Genomic DNA, 25909 nt, shown 5'->3' on the forward strand with positions numbered 1-25909 from the left:
AGACATAATTGTTAATAGTGCCGAAGGGTGTAAGCTGGATCACCCAGGGAGATGACATCCTGTAATCTAGGACCAGACCCTGGTGCATGCAAATATGCAGAGCATGGGGGGTGGGGGCTGGAGTGGAGGCCAGCAGAGACGGCTTTGAAGAAGTGATCCAAATATGAGTATCTGGAAAAAATAGCTTCACAGAAAAAAAAAACAAACCCAACAGTGAGCAGCCAAAAGCACCAATTCTGGCCAGAAGCTGATAAAATGAGAACTAGAATGAGAGGGTTTAACACTGAAGAGGTCAAGAGTACCATTAGCAGAAGCTACTCCAGTGGAGGGTAGGGTGAGAGCCAGTTACAGCTCACTTAGGAAGGTTGTATTTTCCTGACATATTTTGACATTACATAACTCTTTAATTGGGGAAATCTTCATTCTTTAGGGCTGAAACACTGAGCTTTCACTCTCTCCCAGGAGTCACAGATACAATTTTTCCTCTTCATTTCATTTGGACAACAGAGGGACTTGGGACTCAGACTGAGAGGAAATTAATGCCGTTAAGAATAATTGCTATATTTTATCACTGAGAAAAGAACACTAGGTGTGGGGTTGGGGGAGAGTGAAGAGACAATGGGATTAAAATACAGAACAGCACAAACAAAAGTAGAGAATCTTCTATAATAATGCTGAAAGTCATACTAATTCAGTACTGAAGGGAGAACAGAAGTGGGTGCTTCTGAGACTCTACACCCATCTGCCAAGGGTCATGAAAAACGCCCGTCTGCAAGTCCTTTACAACATACCCACTCTTACCTTTCTTTTGATATCAGTGAACTGGGAAAACATTAAAGACCAATAAAACGACAGCTCCAGGATATAATAGTAGTGAAGGTCAGGTGTGAGTGGCTGAGGATCAAAGAGAAAAAGGCATGATTAATAATTAATAGGAAACCAAATCTGTTTCAAACATCTCAAGCTCAGTACTGGAAAGTGACATGGTGTTACACCACCACAAATTCCAGCCCCATTCTCTCTGTCGATAAGAGAGCTTTGAAGCATTCCTCTAATCCACAGCTTGATGGAATTCGTTTTGTTTCATCTCCAACCAGAAAAGTGACAACTGGTATGAACATTTGGCTGCTGCTGCTGCTAAGTCACTTCAGTCGTGTCCGAACATTTGGCATTGATACCCAATTCGCGATTCATTTCAACAATCGCATTTATGGTTCTCTGACATGCGTCTCTACAAGATTCCTTTAGGCAACTTGCAAAAAAATTCTAACACATACACAGAAAGAATAAATCTGGACAACTCCCATGAGATTCTTTGAGATTCCTGTACTCAATTCCGTGAGTACAGGGACCAGGGGAGGCGAAATAAGCTGGAGTACTCTATGAGTCATGGAGGCACAGTTTCAGATTCTGTCTTAATTGGAGCTTTTTTGTTTTTAGAAAATGTTCTGTACATTGTGAAGATTTTTAAAAAGATAATTCAAAAATATTTATTACAAGATCAGGGGACAAGGAAACTGCTAAGAGATACAAGTTAGGCACCTACCAGGGAATCTGGGATCAAGCCCCAGTTCCACAGTTTAAGTAGTTATAAAACTTGGGCCTTGGTTTACTTATTGGAAAATGGAGGTAACATCTGCTTTACCTGCCTCAGAGGTCCAGGAATGAGGAGAGGCTCAGAGAGGCAGGGGAAGTCAATGCTATTTATTTTGCACATAAATCCATAAAGACAAAACAGAGTTTTAAAAACACATTTTTGATGAGTTGTTTTTAATTGTTTCACTGAGTTATAATGAAATAACTTGATTTCCCCAGTGAATGAAAGACCTTTGAAACTCATTACACGAATACATCCACACCACTGCATACAAGCCATACTATACATGGTAAATACAATTGAAACTGAAATGCTCTGTAAACCAATAACAGCATAATGACTAAGTCGTATGAGAAGCACTCACTTAACTACCAACTCTAAGCATGGACACCAAGAAAAACAGTTGTTCCCCTCATTTATCTTTGTCAACAAAACACACGAGGAACAGGATCCTTTCCATGCAATATGCCATTTAGGATACAGAACTGTAAATGACAATATTCTGAGTATAATATTTAAGTTCATAAAACGGCAGTTGCGACTGAGAATTACAATTGTGTGCAGCAAGTGACTGCTTTCGATGTTACTTTAGTCTCGACCAGATGGCCTTGGAATGTTCAGCTCTCTCGGACCATGTCATGTTGTTGATTTTCAGTCTTTCCTAATTTGAATAAACCATGTGAAAGAGATGGAAATGCAAACTGGAATCCCCATTTCAATATGTTCCTAGCCTTGACCTTGTCTAAGGAATAGCCAACGCCAGTCCCTATGCCCTGTTGCAACACAGTGTGTAATAAGAAGAAGCAGGGCACGCCTGCTGTCCATTAACTTCGTTAGACCAAATGCCTCTAAAAAGGCAATCCATAGAAGCCCGAACTCAAAAATCCACATTGCTTACCACAATGTCAGTCTCTCTATTTTATCAACAAAATACATGGTTGTATTTGTTTCTCTTAAATAATATATCTTAGTTGAACTAGAAATTCTAGAACTGTTTCAGCAAGACATTTCTAGAGAAGTCCCGCTTTGATATTCAAATAGTAACTGAGCTAGAGACCACAACACATGGTAATATTACTAGACAAGATCCGAGGCAAGGGTATATCTGTGGGCAGGGATCTGAAATGCTCTCTGTCTGGGATATGATTTTAATCTCATTTTCAACAATGCTATTTTTGTCTATGTGTAACGGGACAAGCCCATTTTTCCATGCTCAAGGGAAATGGTGTTTGATTTACATCTATAGAGGCTGCTCCTAAGCCACAAAGTGAACCAATTTCAGCATGCCTATCCCAGCTCCTTACTCGAGCTTTGCCCACTAGCTGTTGAGACAGGCCAGGGCTATTATCAGCCCAAAAGCAGATGGGCTGTTAGAAGGAGAACTTACCCACCTACTGAAGTGATCATATCTTACTCTTCAGCAAACGCACCTTCCACACTTCCTCCATCTGCTCAAGCAAGTGAACACAGATTCTGAACTAACAGAAAGTACCTTCCTCACTAGGCTACATCCACCATCAAGCAGCGGGGGCAGGGCGGGGGCAAAAAGCAAGGTGGCTGCCCAACCTGCTGGGACCTGCCAGAAAGCATGGTGCTGGCTTAGGAAGAGCTCTCCATGTGTGAAAATCCAGACAGCAATGCGTCCTTACCTGATAGGGGTAGTTGTACCAGCAATGCTTTGTATTCCACAGCCAGGGCGTCTGAAAAACATGACAGAGAAACCATTTTACATGTTTTGGAAAAGAAGCAGGATAAGAGAAGTTTATGACAGATTCTGGCCTCCCAATATTTCGGGATTTCAATAATCTACCTGCGTGAGAACTGAAGGACTTAGTACAGTCGGGAATGGGAAAGCAAAGAATTGAAGAGTCCATCATGCATTCTCTCTGGAGAATCTTCTAAACTCAACCGGCAGTATTTCAGGCTACTTCTAGGATAGAGTCCCGGATGGCACTTTTTTATATTGTGCTGGTTCAGTAGACACATTCCTGCTAGGTAACCAGCCTCAATAGCAGAGTTCTTCAAGTGTCTCGCCAAGATCCATTGCAAATCCTCCATCTCACTATTATCAATAAACAATGCTGACAGTTGATGCACATTTCTTTGAAACTCCTCCAATTCATTGTTCACCAAGCAACATTATTAATCAATTGTTTCAAGCTTTGACTGGGGTCAGTAGCAGGCAGGTACACTTATTTCAGTTGGACCAGCTCTGACTAATTCCAGGCCTGAGTAGATTAACCCTCACAGTACACTCCACCCCGAGTGGAGTCAAGGTCTTTCAAAGAAAAAACAATGTTTCTTAATTTAACAGAATCACTTGCCTTACCACATTGTAAAATTAAAGAGAACATCTAAGTATACACACATATTCCAAACATTTTTAATAAGCAGGTAGGGTTGGTATGGATTTGAACAGACAGCTCAACCATCCCCTAACACCAGCACAAACTTTCTCATATTTCTGTACTAACTTTGCAATTCTTTTGCATCCCTTATCTTCGTGGTATACATCTATACACATCTGATACACATCTGTATGTTTCTTACTATTAGGAAACCTAATCTATCATTAATCCAATCTGTGTGTGGGTTTATATATCTCAAAATGATAAAACTGTCATTGAAAGATTAATGTCAGATATATTTGTACTGACCTAACCTGGAGAATCCCAGGGACGGGGGAGCCTGGTGGGCTGCCATCTATGGGGTCGCACAGAGTCAGACACGACTGAAGCGACTTAGCAGCAGCAGCAGCAGCAGCAACCTTCCTGTTTGGTCCCAGGTCCTATAAGAGCGAAAGTTGCTCCCATCTGCACCAGGATAACTTAGTTGTCTCTCTGAAAGCCATAGAGGTATCTTTCCACCTTGCATTGATGACTATGAGGATGAGGAGGATATTAGAGAGTATTTGTAGAGTCCTCCCTATGGCCATATGCTTTTTTTTTGGAGGATACATTGTTTTTTGAGAATTTTCCTCCATGATCTATTATTTATTTAACCAATTAAAAAGTTGTTTCTCTTTCAAAGTGAAATGTTAGTCATTCAGTCGTGTCTGACTCTTTGTGATCCCATGGACTGTAGCCTGCCAGGCTACTCTGTCCATGGAATTTTCCAGCAAGATTACTGGGGTGGGTTTCCATTTCACACTCACATGTATGGACTCATTTAATCCTTATAGTAAGTAGCAGTAGTATTTCCCTCATTTTATAGATAGGTAAATTCAGACCCTGAGCCCACAGTTAACTGCCTCGGTTAAACAGCCAGGCAGGACCAGAGCTGCATATCAAGCTCAGACTGTCTGGTCTTAGAGCCAAACATAGCCACTGTGACTCTGCCTTTAGGTCTGATAAAAACTGAACCAGGCCTTAGTTCAGGGAGCTAGGCAGAATTAAAAAGCCATGCCATGCCCTAAACCTAATGATGTTCAGGGATCTTTACAGCCTCGTTTCACTTAGGCACTCCTGGTTCTCCTTCCTTTTTTCCTGCTTTTGCCACTTGCTACCTGTGCAACGCTGTACATATCATGTAGTCTCTCTGCACCAAACATCCTGGAGGCCCAAGTTGCCTGTCTGACTGTCTTCTCCATTTCTCATGTCCATGACATTGAGGTTTATGACTGACCAACCTCATAAGGTGATTATAAAGATCAAATGAGTGAACAAGTAAAAAAAATGATGCAGAGGCTTCAGAAGTTTGATTGTCTTCTATAAACAACACAAGTCCATTGAGGAAGACATAGAAAATATTGAAAATAATAATAAGAAAAGTAATTGAATTCTTGTCACTACTAACATTTTAATATACAGCCCACTTTGAGCCTCTTTTCTATATAATATAGATATTGATACAGACATGGATAGATTTGTCCTTAAACACATACATACACACATTATTTTTAAATTTGGGCACAACACAGCAAAATCTATTTTAAAGTAGAGTACAAATATTATTTATTACCGTTCTCTCTGATAAAGCTGTTTACTATCTCTACAATCGACTGAAAGTCCCTGAGGGAAAACTATGTCATATTCTCACGTTTATCTCTCCAGCATGAGACACTCAAGGTGACAGTTCAGCATTCATTACTGAATGCTAATGAAAAGGAATACAGAATTAAATCCAAGACCTATAAAAAGGCTTGTAGCATTTTTCTGAATGTATCAGTCCCCAGTGCACAGGGCAAGCGTGTGCTTGCTTCTAAAGACATAGCGGAAATCTCCTCCACTATAGTCATCCTTCCCCTTACAGACAAAAGAGCAAGGGTATGACTCCTACTGACCCAGAAGCACCCATCATTTAGAGCTTCCCTTCCTTTGTGAGCTTCTTCTAACCCCCAGGCTTTTCTCTGGATGCATCAGATGTGCATCACCTAGACCTGCTTGTATCATATGTGAAAGTGGACTGATCTGCAGAAACAGTGCATAAGTCTTTGTCTCTCAATGGGCTCTGCCTCTTTAAAGCAGGAGTAAAGAACACTGAGAATTTGATGGGGCTACCAGGGCCATGGGATTCCCAGTGGCAGAGTGTTAAAGAACCTGCCTGCCAATGCTGCAGATGCAGGTTTGATCCCTGGGACAGGAAGGTTCCCTGGAGAAGGAAATGGCAACCCACTCCAGTATTCTTGCCTGGGAAATCCCATGGACAGAAGGAGCCTGGTGGGTTATAGTCCATGTGGTCACAAAAAGTGTCAGACACAACTTAGAGACTAAACAACCACAAACAGCAACCACTACCAGGGCCATAGCTCAGCTTGCAAGCTTGCTTGTCAAACATGTAAATCAGCACTTGCACATACTTATTGCACTGTGCACGTTCATGTGTACTTCCTACTTTGATGATACTACATATTAATATATTCCATATGGTATGTTTTTCTAGGGACTCATGTTATGGTCCCTCAAACTCTTTGAGACAGAATAAATTCTGTCTTCCCCAAAAAACAGATGAGAAGACAAGTCCATGAAAAGATGATTCTCCTAATTTCTAATAGCTCAACACAAGTGTATGAATCTGGATTGCTGCTTATAATTTAATGCATTAGGTATAACATCTTTAGTTTCAACTGATATCATAAATCTATTGTTCTTTCAAATCAGTTTTTTCAGATATCTTTTAAAGAGCAATTTCCTTATTCATTTGATATCAAAATGAACAATGCTTATCAGATAATGCTTATCTGTATAAGCATTAACATAATTAAGAACATAAAAAGCTGCAATATTTAGATGTCAAGAAAGAATAATGGTGATTAAAAAACACACCGAAAGCCCTCATTTTATAAGGATGAGCCTAGCATCTTCCTACATAATTAGAGAAAAGCTCTGAACCTAGGACAGGGCAAGGTGATTCAAGCACATTTTCTGGAAATAGAAATGCCTTTTTACATGGCATTACAGTAACAGGGGACAATATCAATGCTGGAAAATCCAAAAACTCAATGATTCTCAAACCTTGGCCTTCCAATAAGACTCACTTTATTTCCCCTCAAAGATATACTCTTAAATAATGATATGAAATACTTAACAGATTTTAAAGTATTTTATACATATTGCCTCATTTAATTTTCATAACAACATTGTAAGTGCTCAACTAACACAGCATGCAGGTGCCAGAAAGGATAAAGAACATGTTGGCATGGAGCCTCCTCAGACTATTAAAATGCAAGTTCTGATTCAGTAGGTCTGGCTTGGGGCTGATATTCTACATTTTTGACAAGTTTCAAGATGATGCTCAGACCTTGGACCACACTTTAGAGTAGTAAGGTGCTACAGAAAAGTAAGGAGGATGATCCAACTTGGTATTACCAGGTGTAAGACACTTTGCTAGGCACTTTGTTATAATATTTCATAATTCAGTGTTAGCTGAATAAATGAATGAATTATTTCTCATCTTTACTGTAGCCATATGGAACAGAAGTTGTTAGCAAAACAGTAGTTAGCTGGAGATAGTGCTTCTCAACCAACATCCATGCTTGCTAGAACCACACACCTAAGATATATATGGTGGAAGAGATGTGAGCAGGGTTGACATGGGCCACTTTGGGATGCCACCCCTAGTGATGAATGTGAATGAGCTGTTCTCATCCTTTCTCCATTTCCATCAGAGGAAGATAGTAAGGGCTGGAGCTGTCATCTTTGACCCTGAGACAGAAGTTTCTGTTGATGTTAGTGTCAGAGACCACCTACTAGCCCTGGTCTGCTTACCTTGGACTATATGTGTGAGACAGATAAATTCCTATCATTTTTCTTATACATATATACAATAGCCTGTATTCTCACTAATAGAGTCATCTAATACTTGCAGGACCCACCATGGATTCCAAAATTCAAGGAATCCAAAATCCTGCATTTTGTTATGGTAGTCGGGGGTGACTTACACATTGTAAGACAACCCTTCATATACAGTACTTAATAGCTATTAAAGTGTGTGTGTGTGTGCTTAGTCACTCAGTCGTGCCCAACTCTTTGCAACCCCACAGACTGTAGCCCACCAGGCTCCTCTGTCCATGGGGATTCTCTAGGCAGGAATACTGGAGTGGGTTGCCATGCCCTTCTCTAGGGGATCTTCCCAGCCCAGGGATCAAATTCAGGTCTCCCACACTGCAGGTAGATTCTTTACTGTCTGAGCCACCAGGGAAGCTATTCAAGTACACATCAACCAATTTCAATTTAAGAAGACTTACAAAACATCTGAACAAGGTTAAGACCATAAAAGAGTACATAATGAATGACTTTTAACATTCTCGATTTAAAACACAATGTAAAATGACATTTTCATTATGTTATGTACATCTGCTCCCAGACACAATACTTGAGATACAACTTGGCCACACGCACATCCAACAATAGCACAGTGTCCCAGGGGAGGCTCTGCAGCTCTTACCCTGAGCAAACCCAACCCCAGCACCGGGATGGAGGTCAGACGTGCTGCTGGAGGTCAAAAGCAGTCCTCGTTCGCCTTTTGACTAAATGCATAAGATTCAAGCGCTATGTATTCTGTGATTATTTTTTAAGTAGCCTTTTTTTTTTTTAAGTGTCAGCAAATGTGAGTTTTTAAAAAATCCGGTTTCTTTTTAATCAATTGTTCTGTAGAGGTTTCATAGTGAATAGGACTAACAAAAATAGATGAGGTTTGATCATTTCACTTTACTGTCTGGAATAAGATAGGTTTGGTCTTATTTTTTTTAAAGTTCCATTTGATATACTTCTTAAAAACAATAGTTAAAAAATAAGTGTTCTATTAATTTCTGAGAGTTTGATATTGAAATTCCAACTAAAAGTCTTAACTTATCTACTTAAACAATTGTAATATGTAGTGGAACTATATGGAACCTTGTTCTGTATTCTCCAAAGTCTCCTGTAAATGTGTTATCATATTTTCATAATTCAAAAAATAAAAAAGATAAAAAATAAAAAGGGCCCAGCAGATATAAACAAGATCCTACTGTATAGAACACAGAACTATATTCAATATTCTGTCATAAACCATAATGGAAAGGAAAGTATATATGAAATATATTCCTTCCCAATATGAAAAGGAATGTAATATATAAAAAACTTTGAATATATATGAATCACTTTGCTACAGAGGAGAAATTAACACAGTGTTGTAAATCAACAATACTTTAATAAAATAATTTTAAAAATAAATAAATATACCTTTCAGTTATTATGATGATGGATCAATCATCAGATATTAAGAAGGCCTTGTCCAAGCTAATAAAATGTATAACACTAAGGGTTAGAAGGCAATGGCACCCCACTCCAGTACTCTTGCCTGGAAAATCCCATGGACGGAGGAGCCTGGAAGGCTGCAGTCCATGGGGTCGCTAGGAGTTGGACATGACTGAGCGACTTCACTTTCACTTTTCACTTTCATGCATTGGAGAAGGAAATGGCAATGCGCTCCAGTGTTCTTGCCTGGAGAATCCCAGGGACGGGGAGCATGGTGGGCTGCCGTCTATGGGGTTTCACAGAGTTGGACACGACTGAAGTGACTCAGCAGCCGCAGCAAGGGCGAACCTTAATGTAAACTATGGATTTGGGGTGATTATGATACATCAATATAGGCTCATCAGTTATAACAAATGTACCACTCTGGTGGGTGATTTGATAGTGGGAGAGAATATGCATATGTGAGGCCAGGGGTACATGGGAAATCTCATACTTCAATTTTTCTATGAACATAAAACTGCTCAAAAAATTAAATCTTAAAAAAATTAAGGTTATCTCAGATCACTGACACTTATCATGCCTTGTAAACTAATGGAATAACTGAGTTTGAAGGAAAAGATCAGAAAAAAAGGATGCTCAGTTAAACTGGCAAGTGTTAAATGATTAAATGAAAATATAAATACACATACACACCTTTTTTTTCAAGAATCAGTTGGTACCTTCAGCTGAACAAATAGTAGTCTCTTTGAATTAATACATATTTTGATATAACAAAAGAACATGAATCATAGAAAGTATTAAAAAACATTTCATTGCCTCATCAAAAGTGTGAAAGATGTGTGGGTCTTTACTTGAAGTCAACATCTGAGAAGCAAACTTTCACTATTTCCATCCCAATTCCTAGGTGACTTTCATAAAGCTCAGGTGTGACAACTAACAGTGAAGGAATATAGTCTAGGAGACATACTGGCTTCTGAATAGTTTAAGTATGAAATACATAGAGACTTGGATTATGTTTTTAAATACCAGGAAGCGAGATCCCTGAACTATTCTGAAATTTCTTTCACTGAAACTACTGAAAACACTTTAACTGAGTTATACTTAAACCTTACACCTTTGGCTTATATTGTAGATGTACTGTAAGAACATGAGAAAAATGCTTCTTTGTCTGCAATGTGTTTATACTGGAAAGGTTAACACTAGGTAACCACTGAAACTGAATGTATAAGTTCCAATGATATTTTTCCTTTTAAATTTAGTCCAATGGGGAGAATTCTTCTCTTTGCAAATGTTTCGCATGTTTCCTCGGAGAAGGCAATGGCACCCCACTCCAGTACTCTTGCCTGGAAAATCCCATGGATGGAGGAGCCTGGTAGGCTGCAGTCCATGGGGTCACTAAGAGTCGGACACGACTGAGTGACTTCATTTTCACTTTTTCACTTTCATGCATTGGAGAAGGAAATGGCACCCCACTCCAGTGTTCTTGCCTGGAGAATCCCAGGGGCAGGAGAGCCTGGTGGGCTGATGTCTATGGGGTCACACAGAGTCGGACACGACTGAAGTGACTTAGCAGCAGCAGCAGCAGCAGCATGTTTCCTGTTACCAAATCATTATCTTTTCACCATGGTTTTGGGAAATTAGGATCTAATTCTGAAGCTCAGTCACAACAATTGTTACTATCTCAACATTTTTGCTTCTTTTTCCTTTTGTGGGTACTTTTTGATGGTAATATCTATATTAACAGCTTTATTACATAAACATTGTGAATTCTCTTCAGAAATGTTGAACAGCATAATTTCAATGAATATAAATCAAATCCATTCAAAATGATAATCTACCATTTTCATTTAATACATATTGTGAAGTAACTCAGAATCGAAAGAAATTTTATGCTTTGTAAGTTTAAAAACCGATCAATAAACTGTATTTGGGATGAAAAGAATGAAGCCAGAAGTCTCTGAGCAGCCTGAAAATGCAGTTGATCAGTGATGAGTAGCCTAGAACAGTCTGCAGCATGCAAGAGTTACCCTTTCCTCCTTTGCTGGGTCAGGAGATATGTCACTATAAATCTACAAAGCAGAGTGGTGACCCCTCCCTAGAGGCCCTTGGTATCTGCATTAGCTTTGAAAGCTCTTATGATGTGCAAATGTAATTTAGACTTGACCTCATGGTCATTATATAAAGATAGCAGCTTTTCATATCGATCAAACTTTTAAAAAGATGCTAGTCTTCTAGACCTAGTGAAGTACGTGCTTTCAGCACACTCAGCAATCAATTTAGAAAGTAATATGCAGATCTGTCAAGCATACAAAAATAGAAGGAATTCCTTGGAGATGGGTATTGAGGTTACAGGGTTTCCTTGAGGGCTTCATCACAGAGCCAAAGAGAAAGAAATATTAGTGGCTTTTCCATGCCATTTAAAACCTTCCAGCCATTTAAAACTGGATGCTTGGGGCTGGTGCACTGGGATGACCCAGAGGGATGGTATGGGGAGGGAGGAGGGAGGAGGGTTCAGGATGGGGAACACGTGTATACCTGTGGTGGATTCATGTTGATATATGGCAAAACCAATACAATATTGTAAAGTTAAAAAATAAAATAAAATAAAAATAAACTTGGTACAAAAAAAAACACAAAAATCTTCCAGCAGTGGTTCTCAACTTTTTCTGCCTATGCTCAGCTGAGGGACTCCACGTGCACCTCATAGTAACTGAGGCTGTGATTCTCAAGAGTCTGGAGAACAGGAGGCTTAAAAAGACACCTGTCCACTTTAATTCAGATGTGTACTCTCCTCTGGGCCAGTGAGAATCACTGCAAAGCAGAATTGACAGATTAATTCCATGTTTAGAATAGAAATTAGGGATAAAGGAACCAGATGAAGAAAAGGGAAGAAGAAATAAAAAGAGGTGGAAAGACCTACAGGGAAAGGAAAATCCTGAGAATGTCAACATGGGGGTGGGGGAGGTAGGGGAGAGATGTGTGGGGAGAGATGTGTAGAGAGGGTGGCCAGTGTAGAATTTGGGAATGAAGCCAATCAGAATGGCCGCTGGGAACAAAGAAGAACCAAAGGGCATTGCTCACCACCCAGTTTCTACAAGGGTTACGTTGACCCACTGCGGTCACCCAATGCCAGCGCAACCCTGAGAGGAATTCAGGATGAAAACAGGATGAAGCACTGTGTGCTGTGGGTGAACAGGCCCCATAGATAGTTAGATGGATTTCTCAGGAAGAATTTCAATGACCCTGATTCTTGAATCTTCCCATATATAGACAAACACTAAAATCATTAGCTTGAGGTATCTGTTCTTTATGACTGGCAGTGACTTTTTATGAAAATGTATTCTTGACAGTATGTATTTCCTGGTCAAAAAAAAAATTAATATATATACTGCCTCTTCCCACCTGTTTGGAGCAATTCCTCAGAGCTGTCTCCTGGGGTATAGTCCTCAGTACAGTTCTTTTATTTAAGGTCTTAAGACCTTGAATAAAACTTAACTTTGCAACTCTTATGTTGTATGTTTTTCTTTAAGTCAACACTATTAAGAAGCACAGAATTAGTCAAAAGACCATATAAGGAAACAATTTATAACACAGAACAAAAAATTAAGATCTCTAATGTGTAAAAAGCCCATAAAAATTGATTAAAACATTTAAATACCCCATCAGAAAAATGGGGAGAAGATACAAACAGGCGACATACTAAACAAACAAACAAAATGTGACCAAAAACATATGTAAAAATTACAGGTTAAAGTGAGACAGAATTTTTTTTTACCTGAGTCTGAAAATACCTGAAGAGCTTTATACCCAGGGGTTAGCAGTGTATAGGGAAAACAGTACTCTGCAAACTAGAATAACCTTTCTAAAAAGTAATTTTGTCTTCAAAATCTGTACTTCCTTTAAAGCAGCATTTATTGTTAAAAAAAAAAATCAGACTCAGAGTAAAGGCTCTGAGTACGTGGATTTCCACTACTATTCCTTTTCTAGTAATGAAAAATCGAAATAAATGTTAATTGTTCAATAAAGTTGAACACTGGCATGTTCCTATCTGGGATTCGGTGGGTGCAGACTCTGAGATGAGAACATAGGTGCTGGCTGGTTATTTGGGAGGTGACCCCTGGAAACTAGAAAAATGGGGAATACCCAGTATGGTTTTCAGGAATGAGCTGGTTACTGTTGTGGGCAACTACACCTCAACTCCACTGAGGACCTCTGCAGAATTACAGAGCACACATCTTACACCTGTCCCAACACAGGACAGGGAGGCTGAGGCATGTATCTACCAACTCTCATACCCCATTGGTTGAGGTTCCAGTATTAATGCCTCCTTGGGTCTAGGTTGTACCTTCCTGTGTCTGGTAATTTGCAGCTTAGGAGAAAGCAGAGCAGAGATAGGGCACAGCTCCTATCTGATGTGGGACACTGTCAAAAGTGCATGGCTCTGTCCACCACAGCTGTGCTAATATCAGATGGACTATGGGGATATAACCAGCACATTCACACTTTAAGTTAAAATCAAATTGCAAGTAGAATATACAGTGTATCTTGTGTTTAAAGTAGATATATACAGATATATATTTACACGCACACACACACACACACACGAAATATGACTGGCAGGATATTTACCAAAAGTTAATTAGTGTTTATCTTCAAGTAATGAGTATCTCAGATGATTTTCACTTTTTAAAAAATGTTTATATTTCAATATTAAACTACGCAAGTATTTGTAGCTATAATTTTCTACAATGAACAGGGCATATTGCAATAATAAAAAGAAGCTAAGTCTATGTACCTTTAATAGGTCCGATTTAAAAAACACATTTGCTCTATATTTAAAAATAACATTAATGATATTAACTATTACAGTCCTCAAATTATTCAATAATTCCAATTAATTTAAAACTAAAAACTAGTATATGAAACAACTGCCTTCAGAGCATTTACGTGTTGACTTTGATATTTCAAGTATAAATCAATCATCAGTAATTTAATTCTAAATTCTCCATTAAGAGAAAGTGGAAAGGGGAAAATAATAAGATGAGCAAATAATGCAGAATAAAGTTTGCATTCATTACAGTGATGATCAATCATTTTGCCACCCACCCCACCCACTCTCATTTCAAAGAGCCTCAATAACCCCTTTCTTGTCTGCTTAGTTGCTCAGTCATATCCGACTCTTTGCGACCCCATGGGCTATAGCCTGTTAGGCTCCACGCTCTGTGGAATTCTCCAGGCAAGAATACTGGAGTGGGTTGTCATTTCCTCCTCCAGGGGCTCTTCCCAACCCAGAGATCAAAATCACATCTCCCGTGTCTCTTGCACTGTAGGCAGATTCTTTACCTACTGAGCCAATGGGGAAGGTGGGCACTTTCTTATTACTTCTAAACCAGTTTACCTGCATTCTAATATCTTTCTGCTAATATAATTGCACCTTCCTTGTTTACTTGCTCTTTCAAGTATTCAGTGGCCTCCATGTATCAGACACTCTGCTACGCGTGAAGATACTGGGGACAAGTTCTCCATTTTCTAGGAACTTACCATCTGCTGGGTAATCAAAACAAAAGGATAAGTTATAGATGAAGTAAACACAGGCTGCAGAGGGGCAGATACACCCAGCCCAGTCTGGAAGGGAGAGGTGGCAGGGACAGCTCCACTAGGTGGCACCATAGTAGTTGAGGACAGAAGGACAAGCAGAAGATGGTGGATGGAGGAGAGGAACTCAGATGGAAGAACTTTTTAAAAAAATCTTTCAGGAGTCATGTCATAGTTCCAACATCATTTTCATAATCCCTTTCTTTGCCTTATTCTCCAGAAGCCTAAAAAACACTAAATGCTTTCTCATTTCCAACTCAGAAGATGAAATGTCTCTGGCTGGCTGTCCATATTTCTGCTAGGTTGGCTGTCCACCAAGTAAGACGAACTCCACTCTGCCTAATAAATGTCCCCTGCTCTCCTCGGGCCAGGCACCTTGCTGTGTGCGCCTCATTAATTCCCATCTCCATGTCTTAACTACTCCTGCACCTTGTATCTGGCTTGTCATCTCTACCCCACTGCCTCTTGGTCAGTATCCTAGGCACTATTTGATTGGCCTCCTGGGGTCACATAGCCTCCTAGAGGCTCCTAGCCCCTCCAGAAACAGAGAGCTAGTGATACACGTGTACCTGTCCTGTACAGAAAGGCTTCTTACTCCTACTTTAACATTTATTCAAGATGGAGAGAAACAATAATATGAAGGTGGAGAAACCATGAAAAAAAAATAAAACAATGAACTGAAAAGAATGAAATGTGAGCGAAAACTTGGTTATTTTCCTTCACAATGGCTCTTATTCTTAATTGAGTATTTGTAGACATTTTCTTAAAAATGGTGAGCCTGTCACTTCAAGAGACTCAAATGAAAGTATTTGTTGCCAATGATAAAATTCAAGAAAATATTAGTAATATGCCTAACAGATTCCCATTTGTTAAAAACTTTTTGGAGGATAAAAGTGAAACAATGACAAATATTCTTCTATTTTTTTCCTTGCTTTTGATATTTATAATAGTGTGCCAACATTTGTAAGATCTGTATAACTCAGTGAACCAATAGTTTCCAAATGACTGATGCATGATGTTAAATAATCACACCTGGATGAGAGGGAAAGAGAAATCAATGGATGTTAATGTAAGCAAGCATTCAAATTTCACTGACATTAAAGAAATTACTTTTTCTTGAGTTTTGGCATTATATCAAAGAAGAATATCTACAATTTTCTGGAAAACACTACTAAGATATTTCCACCTTTTCCAATTTTATATCTTTGTGAGACTAGATGTTCTTTATATAAATCAAACAAATACACACATTCACACACCCGTGACAGACTGAATGTTGTTGTTCAGTCACTAAGTCGTGTCCAACTCTTTCCAACCCTAGGGACTGCGGCACACCAGGCTTCCCTGTCCTTCATCCTCTCCTGGAGTTTGCTCAAACTCGTGTCCACTGAGTCAGTGATGCCATCCAACCATCTCATCCTCCATTGCCCCCTTCTCCTCTTGCCCTCAATCTTTCCCAGCATCAGGGGCTTTTCCAATGAGTCAGCTCTTCGCATCAGGTAGCCAAAGTATTAGCGCTTCAGCTTCAGCATCAGTCCTTCCAGTGAATATTCAGGGTAGGAATGAGAATCCAGTTCTCCTCTACTAAGCCATACATTAGAGGTTTTTACAAAAATCTCTAGCTTTTGTTTTGGACAATATAGTTTTTTTTCTTAAACTGTTGTTTCCGTGCAATGACTGTTGGTTGCTATTTTAATTCAATTCATAAATGCTTTTGCAACTCACCAGCTTTAGTTTCTAACACAATAAGTATAGACAGATATGACTACTAAAAACAAAAACTCTTTAAAATTCTTATGATTGTTTCCAGTGTAAAGGGGTCCTAAAACCAAGAAGCTTGAGAACCACTGTGTCCAAGGACAGCAGATCAACAATGAGAAGAACCAAGTCTCCAAAGATGGTGTGGAGCAGAGATCATGTGGGTTGCAAGGAGGGAAGATATGGCTAGAAGGGAGCACAAGAGGGGCTTCTTGCTCCGGGTGTTGGAAAAATGAGCATGTTATATTGTGGACAGTCAGCAAGTTACCCAGTTTTGGTACCTATCTTCTACTTCAATAAAATATTTAGATTAAAAAAAAAGCTACTGGGCACTTCAGCTTGATATTTCTTATCTACAAAATAAGACTTGCTTTTTAATACGTTATGTAGTCACCTTGTCTGTGTATTCTATCTTCAAACCCATAATAGGCTACATTATATGAATCATGAATCCAAACATATTAAGTAGAGACAGTCCTATGTTTCCTGAATTCCTAAACTTCCAGTCATTTTCTGTCTAGATTGGCCATAAATGGCTCTAGGAAACACATTTTACATGAGGAACATGTTAGAAGGAAAAATTGTATCGTGCTATCATTATTTGAGAAAGCTGCAAGAAAACACAAAATTCAGATACTTGCAAAGCAGCCAGATCCCTGTAACATTCAATTATGTGACTGGAGAACACCACTTTTTTTTGAAAGGCAGGGGAATCTAGAAATAGAGAAATAAAAGTTCCTTAATTTCCCAATCGCTGCAATCACCGAAAGAACACATGATGGGGAAGAGAGAATCAGGAAGGACGGAGCAGCCCCTCTGTATGGTCTGGTCTCCTGTTAACCAGCTGAGTGACAGGGGCTAAGTCAGCTCACCCATCTGGCTGCTCATGTGTGAAACTAGGAGACGGCGTCATTCCTATGATCCCTCAAGCCCTAAATTCCACCATTCTCTTTGCCCCCCTCTATTTCCCCCAAAGACAAAAATCTTGGTTTCCTGCGTGTGCTCTAATCTTGTTGCAAGCTCTGACACCCCATTAACGAAAATCCAGTATCAGAAGGAAATCCTCTATTTTCTTCTTCAAAGGGACTCCAGTTTTCCACTACAATTTAGATATTTTGAATCACTGACAAAATTTAGTCACTCTTATTATACACAATATAATAAAAAGCTCATTTTCCCCAATATCATTATATGTGAATAAAAGTCATAAAGTGAGAAATTACTTTTCAGTGTGTCCTCTATCTGCAAAACTCAGGTTTTATATTATGTTTGGTATTGATGATTAAAATTTTCTAAATTAAACACTGATGAAAATTTGATGATGGTATTTTAATTTAGGAAAATAATTAGTCCCTTTCCTTACAGTCACTTTCATATATTAAAATTCAGAAGGGAATTCACAATTCAGTTTACCATTACTCATTACTAATAGGACAAATGATCAAACTATATCCTTTAAATGAGTGGTACATCCTTATATATTATTTATCTTCTAATTAGGATAGAGAAATTATCCTTTGAGTTGCTGAGTTAATTACAAAGAAGGAATTGATCGTTACGCAGTTTAGTTTCTGATTTTAATCAAGCCTGTTTTCCTGTCTTCCCAGCTTCTGATCTTATAAAGATATGTAATTATTTTGAGGGGGAGGGGAAGCCAAAAAATACAAATCTGATAGATTAATGCAATTGAGTTACATCAAGGGGCTGAACCAGCAATACAGAAGTGGTTTGCTGAATATAAGATAAAGCTTTCCTTTAGATGAATAAAGAGAGCTTTTAAAAATCAATGAAGTGAAAAGGCCGGATGATTAATGAAATCGGCATGATACTGAAAATGAAATATTGAACTATCTGTTGTTTAGTTGCTATGTTGTGTCCAACTCTTTTGCAACCCATGGACTGTGCCCCGCTAGGCTCCTCTGTCCATGCAAATTTCCAGGCAAGAATACTGGAGTGGGTTGCCATTTCCTCCTCCAAAATTATCTGTTTATGTGGAAGCAAAAACAAGATGGCCAAGTAGTCACGGTATATTACTGACCAACCTTTCTATGGAAATAGAACCACCTTCCTTTTTACATTCTGTTGTATCCATATATCTTGGAGATATTGCAGGTTCAGTTCCAGAGCAGGGAATAAAGCAAGGCACATGAAGTTTTTGGCTTTCCAGTGCATATAAAGTTATGTTTATACTATACTATAGTCTAATGAGTATACAATAGTCTTATGTCTAATACATTATGTGAGCTTTCTGTGAATCATAATCTTTTTATTATGGGAGGGCCTTGCCTCCAGGTAGATTGCTGCTGACTGATAAGGATGTGGTGGTTGCTGAAGGCTGGTATGGCTACGGCAATTTCTTAAAATGAGACAACAATGAAATGTGCTGCATTGATTGCACTTTCCTTGCACAAACAACTTCTCTATAGTGTACAGTGCTACACTACATTTTGATAACATTTTACCCAGAGTAGAACTCCTTTTAAAATTGGAGTCAAACCTCTTAAATTCTGCCACTGCTTTACCAACTAAGTTTGTGTAATATTTTAAATCCTTTGTTGTCATTCCAACAACCTTCACAGCACCTTCACCAGGAGTAGATTCCATCTCAATAAACCACTTTCTCTGCTCATCCTTGAAAAGCAACTCTTCATCCATTAAGGTTTATTCATGAGATTGCAGGAGTTCAGTCACATCTTCAGGTTTCACTTCTAGTTCTCTTCCTATTTCTACTATATCTGCAGTGACTTCCTCCACAACAGTCTTGATTCCCCTCAAAGTCATCCATGAGGGATAGAATCACCTTCTTCTGAACTCCTGTAAAGGTCTGTATTTTGACCTTTCCCCCATGGGTCATAAATGTTCTTGACATCTAGAATGCTAAGTCCTCTCTAGAAGGTATTCAATTGACAGTTTTGCACAGATCCATATATGGCACCTTATAGCCTTACAAAATGTATTCCTTAAATAACACTTGAAAGTCAAAATTACTCCTTAAACCATGGGCCACACACAGTATGGCTGTTGTGTTAGCAGGCATGAAAACAACATGAATCTCACTGTACATCTTCATTGGAGCTCTTGGGTGATGAGGTGCATTGTCAGTGAGCAATAATAATTTGAAAGGTTTTTTTTTTTTTTCCCCTGAGCAGTAGGTCTCAACAGTGGGCTTAAAATATTCAATAAACCATGCTGTAAATTGGTGTGCTCTCATTCAGGTTTTGTTGCTCCATTTATAGCACAGGCAGAGAAGATTTAACCTAATTCTTAAGGGCCTAGGATTTTAGGAGTGGTAAATGAACACTGGCTTCAACATAAAGTCACAAGCTGCATTAGCCTCTAACAAGAGAGTGAGCTTGTTCTTTGAAGCTTTGAAACCAGGCATTGACTTCTCCTCTCTACCTATGAAAGTCCTAGGTAGTGTCTTCTTCCAATATAAGGCTATTTTATTCACATTTAAAATCTATCATTTAGGGTAGCCACTTTCATCAACTATCTTAGCTGGACCTTCTGGATAACTTGCTGCAATATCAGCACTGTATTAGCCCTTGCTGGTTCACCCTGCACTTTGATGTCATGAAGATGGCTTCTTCCCTTAAATCTCATGAACCAACCTTGTAAGCTGCAGACTCTTCTACTGCAGCTTTCTCACTTCTCTCAGCCTTCACAGATCTGAAGATAGTCAAGACCTTGCTCTGAATTAGACTTTGGCATGTGGGAATATTGTCACTGGTTTGACCTGCCCTCCACACCACTAAAACTTTTTCCATGTCAGCAATAAATTGCTTCACTTTCTTTCTGTGTGTTCACTGGAGTACCACTTTTAATTTCTTTCAAGAACTTTTCCTTTGCATTCATAACCTGGCTGTTTGGTGCCAGAGTCTTGTCTTTGGTCTTAGTTTCTGACACAGCTACCTCACTAGGCTTAATCATTTCCCACTTTTGATTTAAAATGAAAGATGTACAACTCTTCTTTTCAGTGGAACATTTAGAGGCCATTATAAGGTTATTGGGCTTCCCAGGTGGCATTAGTGGTAAAGAACCTGTTTGCCAATGCAGGAGACATAAGAGACGCAGGTTCAATCCCTGGATTGGAAAGATCCCCTGGAGTAGGAAATGGCAACCCACTCCGGTACTCTCGGCTGCAGAATCCCATGGACAGAGGAGCCTGGCAGGCTACAGTCCATGGTATCACAAAGAGTTGGACACAACTGAAGCGACTTAGCACGCATAAGGTTATGAACTGGCTTAATCTCAATGTTGTCATGTCTCAGGGAATGGAGAGGGAAAGGAGAATAGGAAATAGCCTGTCAATGGAGCAGTCAGAACACACACAACATTTATCAATCAAGCCTGCTCTCTTATGTGGGTATAGTCTATGAATCCCTAACAATTATACAATAGTATCATCGAAGATAACTGATCACAGGTGAGCATAACTAATGTAATAATAATGAAAGTGTTTGAAATATTTTGAGAATTATCCATTTGTGACACAAACTTGTTTAATTTGTGACACAGAGGCACAAAATAAGCAAATGCTGTTGGAAAAATGCTGCCGTTAGACTTGCTCGATGTAGGGTGGCCACAAACCTTCAATTTGTAAAAAAGAGAGCATCTGCACACAATAAAACAAAGTATGCTTGTACCTGTCAAGTGCTTCTTTGTTTTGTTTACCTCAACACCTATGAGTTTCTGAGTTCACAGATGTCTATACTATTAAGCCTTCAGTGTTTCCTTTCTTACAGTTTGATTCATGCTCTCATGAGGTTATATTTGTTACTTGCCAAATGCCTGATTCTTCAAGCACACACACTATCAGTTATAGAACCTGCCTGTGTAAATGAGTGAAAAACAAGGTTATTTATTGTACTAGAAATTGGCAGTGCAGAAAAAGGCCATGAAGTTGAACCAAGCTGGAGCCATCTGTCTCCAGGTAAAGGCATACAAATGACTTCATGACTTCAGTCCACAGTTCCAGGGACTACAATATCGAAAACATGCATGAGCTAATCTTTAAATGGGAAACAGCCACAGACAATGAATTTTACTTGCTCCAAAACAAACAATTTTAGTATTTGAGCTGAGAAGACACATTATTCTGTTATCATTGGGAAGTATTATCTAGAAGACTTACCCCAAGCTGAAGTGCAATTATCCTTTAATGAATGCATCACTGAGTTAAATGACAATGGTATTTTGGCTCTTCAATCAGAGTTCCCAAAATACTCTAACTGGAGGGCTTTTGCCACTATAAGCATATCATGTATTCTATAGGGTGGGGCTTCCCAGGTGGCGCAGTGATAAAGAAACCACCTGCCGATGCAGGAGATGCAAGAGATGCAGGTTCAATTCCTGGGTTGGGAAGATCTCATGGAGTAAGAAATCACAACCTGCTCCAGTATTCTGGAAAAGTCTATGGACAGAGGAGTCTGGCAGGCTACATAGTCCATGAGGCTGCAAAGAGTCGAATGTGACTGAGCACACACATGCTACAGGGTATCTCATTTTGGAGTGCTTAAATATAACTAGGGGCCAGTTCTATGAACACATGGTTTATAAACTGAGTGAGAATCCGTCAATTTACCTTCTGATTCTAGAACATATGTTCTTGGAAAAAATGACCCATTTTTATATACCATTGGTTACAAATAGAAATAAAATACATATGTTACCTAACAGTATTATAAAAGGCTTGTGTTACATATATTGTTCCAGTGAACAAAATGTAAACCAAGATAGAAACCATAACATCAAATTGCTTTATAATGGGACTGACTATAATTTTGTCCCTGGAAAAACTAAAAGGACACCCAAGGAGAGGAAAATTACATTTAGTTCAAACAGAAAGTAATCAAAAACTGTCTAAATATAGGGAAAGTTGGCATCTGTAACAAGCTCCAACAGTAATAAGAGGGAATAGAAGGGAAGATCAGCTGTACCATGGATTTCCTTAGTTTAGGTTTATATTTATCTAAATAACACCACTTTAATGGTGGTATAAAAATAAACTGCTGAGACAATTAAATGCCTCATATATTCTTATTATTTATCATGCAATAACATTCACTTATCCAGCACCTGCTCTATGCCAAGTCATATCCTAGGCACTAGGATTTAGGAGTGAACAAAACTAACAGAAAATCTCTGTTTCTGCAGAATTTATTTTCTGGTGGAGGATACTGATAATAAATAAGATAAATAAGGAAAAATATGTATTATGTTATATATGGTGAAGGCTCAGAAGAGAAAATCCAGCATGAAAGGGATACATCAATGCACATCAGTCATAATTGTGTATATATATATCTCCCCTCCCTTTGAGCCTCCCTCCTTTCCCTATCCCACCCCTCTAGGTCATCACAGCGCTGCAGGTTGGGCTCCCTGTGTTACACAACAACTTTCCACCAGGTATCTGTTTTACATATGACAGTGTGCATATGTCAGTGCTACTTTCTCAATCTCTCTTACCCTCTTCTTCCCCGCTGTGGACACTAATCTGTTCTCTACATCTATGTCTCTATTTCTTTTCTGTAAATAGCTTCATCAGAACAATTATCTAGATTCCATATATATGCATTAATATACGATGTCTGTTTTTCTCTTTCTGACTTACTTCACTTTGTGTACCAGGGTCTACGTTCATCTACCTCACAAGAACTGATTTGAATTCGTTCCTTTTTATGACTGAGTAATATTCCACTGTGTATATGTACCACAACTTCTTTATCCATTCATCTGTTGGACATCTAGGTTGCTTCCATGTCCTGGCTATTGTAAATAATGCTGCAATGAACACTGGGGCACATTTAGCTTTTAACTGGTAATAACTTTACCACTGCTTCCCAAATCTATCAGTCTGCACATCATTTTTGTGACTATTAAAGTTGCATCCTTAGGGATGGTCTTGGCTAATTCCATTTAGGACTTTGCTGAAAAGAGCACTGAAATGGGAGTGATGTGATGATGGGGGAGGGATAGTTACGGAGACCCAATCTTTCGCAAGGGTGGTATTCTTGGCCAAGTTAGAGAATGGAAAAAAAAAAAACCACGCTGCAGATAAATTCAGTGTTTTACTGCATGGACCTGCTTCCTCATTTAAATTGACATGCTGTCAGCTGTAAAAATAGTGAGATTTTCTGTTTCAATTCTCTGCTCTAAAAAATGGCCATGACGATTATTGTACTAGGTTTTATGAAACTGAAGATATATAGAGGCAATAATTTTCAAAGAAAAAACATCTTAGGAATGGAAGTCACTGATTTTATTCCTTAGATGACCTGCATCACAACATACTGTGATAACAGAAAACAACAACAAAGTAAGGAATACAGAAGTCAATTCACTGAAGACATCAGACTGGGAGGATAATCAGGATTGTGAAGCTGTGCTTCTTACACTGAAGATACTACATGATGAATACTTAATTTTTCAATACTGTCTGCTTGACCCATATATTTAATCATTCTGGTCTTTAAAATAAAATCTATTGTTCCTATACCACCCCTTCTCCTCATACAATCACATATGTTGATCCAGACCTCTTATGACAATTTCCCATTTTATGTTTCAGGATAATCCAGAGGCAGATGACTTAATGCAGTGGGTGTTATTTCCAGGAAATATGTTAAAGGGAATAAGCTCTGTTAATCAAATGCTGCAATTACCTGAGGGAAACAATCAGAATCACTTTTATTTTTTAACCTATGGACTCCTGGGATCAACTCCAGACTTAATGAGTCATAGGCAGAATGTTTGTGGGGGTGGTGGTTAGTGTCCAGTTATGTGTACTGGGCCTAGTTCTGTTATCAAGTTCCCTGGGTGATTCAGATCTGCTGTAGGATTAGAACTACTGCACTGAGGTAAGCTGCTGAAACCTACAAAGCCTACAGCAAATAATGTGCCCAGTGAGGAATTCTGCAAAAGAGCAGTCTCCACCTGCTTCATCTGCTCTGCATGTTCCCACCTTTCTGTGAAGAATGATGTTCAGGTTCTAAGTACCTCACATGACTTGACAAGTAGCGGAGTAGAAAGTCACACTGGGATGGTGATTTTACTGTTTATTTTAGTAAAGATACTTTCCAGAATGGCAACCATATAGCATAGGTATCTTGGACATGAGAGACACCCAAGAGGACCAGTGATAATAGGCTTATTCTGCCCATTACAAAGACAGTTTTATCTATCCTGAGCACTTGCTTATACCAATGTTCTCTTCCATTTCTTCCTCAGTGGTAGAAGGCCAATTTTAAATTGAGCACATTGTCTCTTCAATAAACAAAGAGATACTTCTAAGCCTTCTTGCAGCTAAGTATCTAGCTGTGTGTCTCAGTTCTGATCTATGAAGTATAAATGGTATGTGAGATGTTCATAAAGGCTACATAATGAGAGACGACTCAGCTGGCAAGCAACTTTTTACCTATTCACCTCTCCGTCTTTGGGGAAATTGTTTCACTGAAGTGATGGCTGGAGTTCCAGCAGCCATTTTGTAACAGGAAGTAATCTTCAAAATAGAAGCTATGTATTAGCGACCTGGAGCAAAAAGATAGAATATCCCTGTATCCTAAATGATGGGGCCATCATTTCAGATGCCAACTGCCTCCCTCCAGACTTATTTTACATGACAAATAAACTTTTTTCTTATGTAAGCCACTATTATGATTATTATTAGCTATATGCTCCAAAGCTAAGCTTAACTAATATCATAAAAAGGAACACCATGGGACATATAAAGTCAAGGAGAGATTTCAATGGTGTATAGAACCCATCCTGTGAATTCTTAATATACTGATTCTTGCTGAAGCAATAAACGAAAATAATTTACCTAATCTTGGTGTATCAAAGAATAACTATTATAAGTTAACAGTGCTAAACTTGATAAAAGAGTAGACTTGAAAGTGGAGAGCAGGAGATGAACTAGAGTGCCAGGTCACAGAAAGAGTCATTGGCATATGCTATCTTGCTGACCATGGAGTAGGAGATAAAGAGGAAGTGAGGATGACCCCAAGATCTCCAGCTTGATTGACCACTGCAGATAGTAATGCCCATAAATAAGATGGGGAATGCCACAGGAGGAGTAAAGCGGAAAGGAAGAGCATGAGCTTGGTGCTGACCTTGAGAAGCTTTTGAAATGCTTATGGATACAAATGCAAAGTCTAGGAGAAAGCTAGAAAACAATCTAGGAATTCAGGTTCACTTGTTATTCTGCTTTTGAGAAACATTTGATGATTCCACACCAATTACTCAATGAAGCCCAAGCTCCCTACTTTCAAGGCTACTTATGACC

General features: G+C 38.9%; 1 protein-coding gene across 1 annotated transcript in view; it reads right to left on the bottom strand.

The window, feature by feature from the left end:
* Positions 1-25909, bottom strand: part of CERS6 (ceramide synthase 6) — a 344488-nt gene that overhangs the window by 73233 nt on the left and 245346 nt on the right. Inside the window, exons 5-6 of the mRNA XM_055572345.1 lie at positions 3247-3297; positions 802-894 (exon numbers count right to left, since the gene is read on the bottom strand). Of these exons, the coding sequence (XP_055428320.1) occupies positions 802-894; positions 3247-3297 (144 nt within the window). The remainder of the gene's footprint in view (positions 1-801; positions 895-3246; positions 3298-25909) is intronic.

The sequence above is a fragment of the Bubalus kerabau genome, chromosome 3 (genome assembly GCF_029407905.1).
Source record: "Bubalus kerabau isolate K-KA32 ecotype Philippines breed swamp buffalo chromosome 3, PCC_UOA_SB_1v2, whole genome shotgun sequence".
NCBI lineage: Eukaryota > Metazoa > Chordata > Mammalia > Artiodactyla > Bovidae > Bubalus > Bubalus kerabau.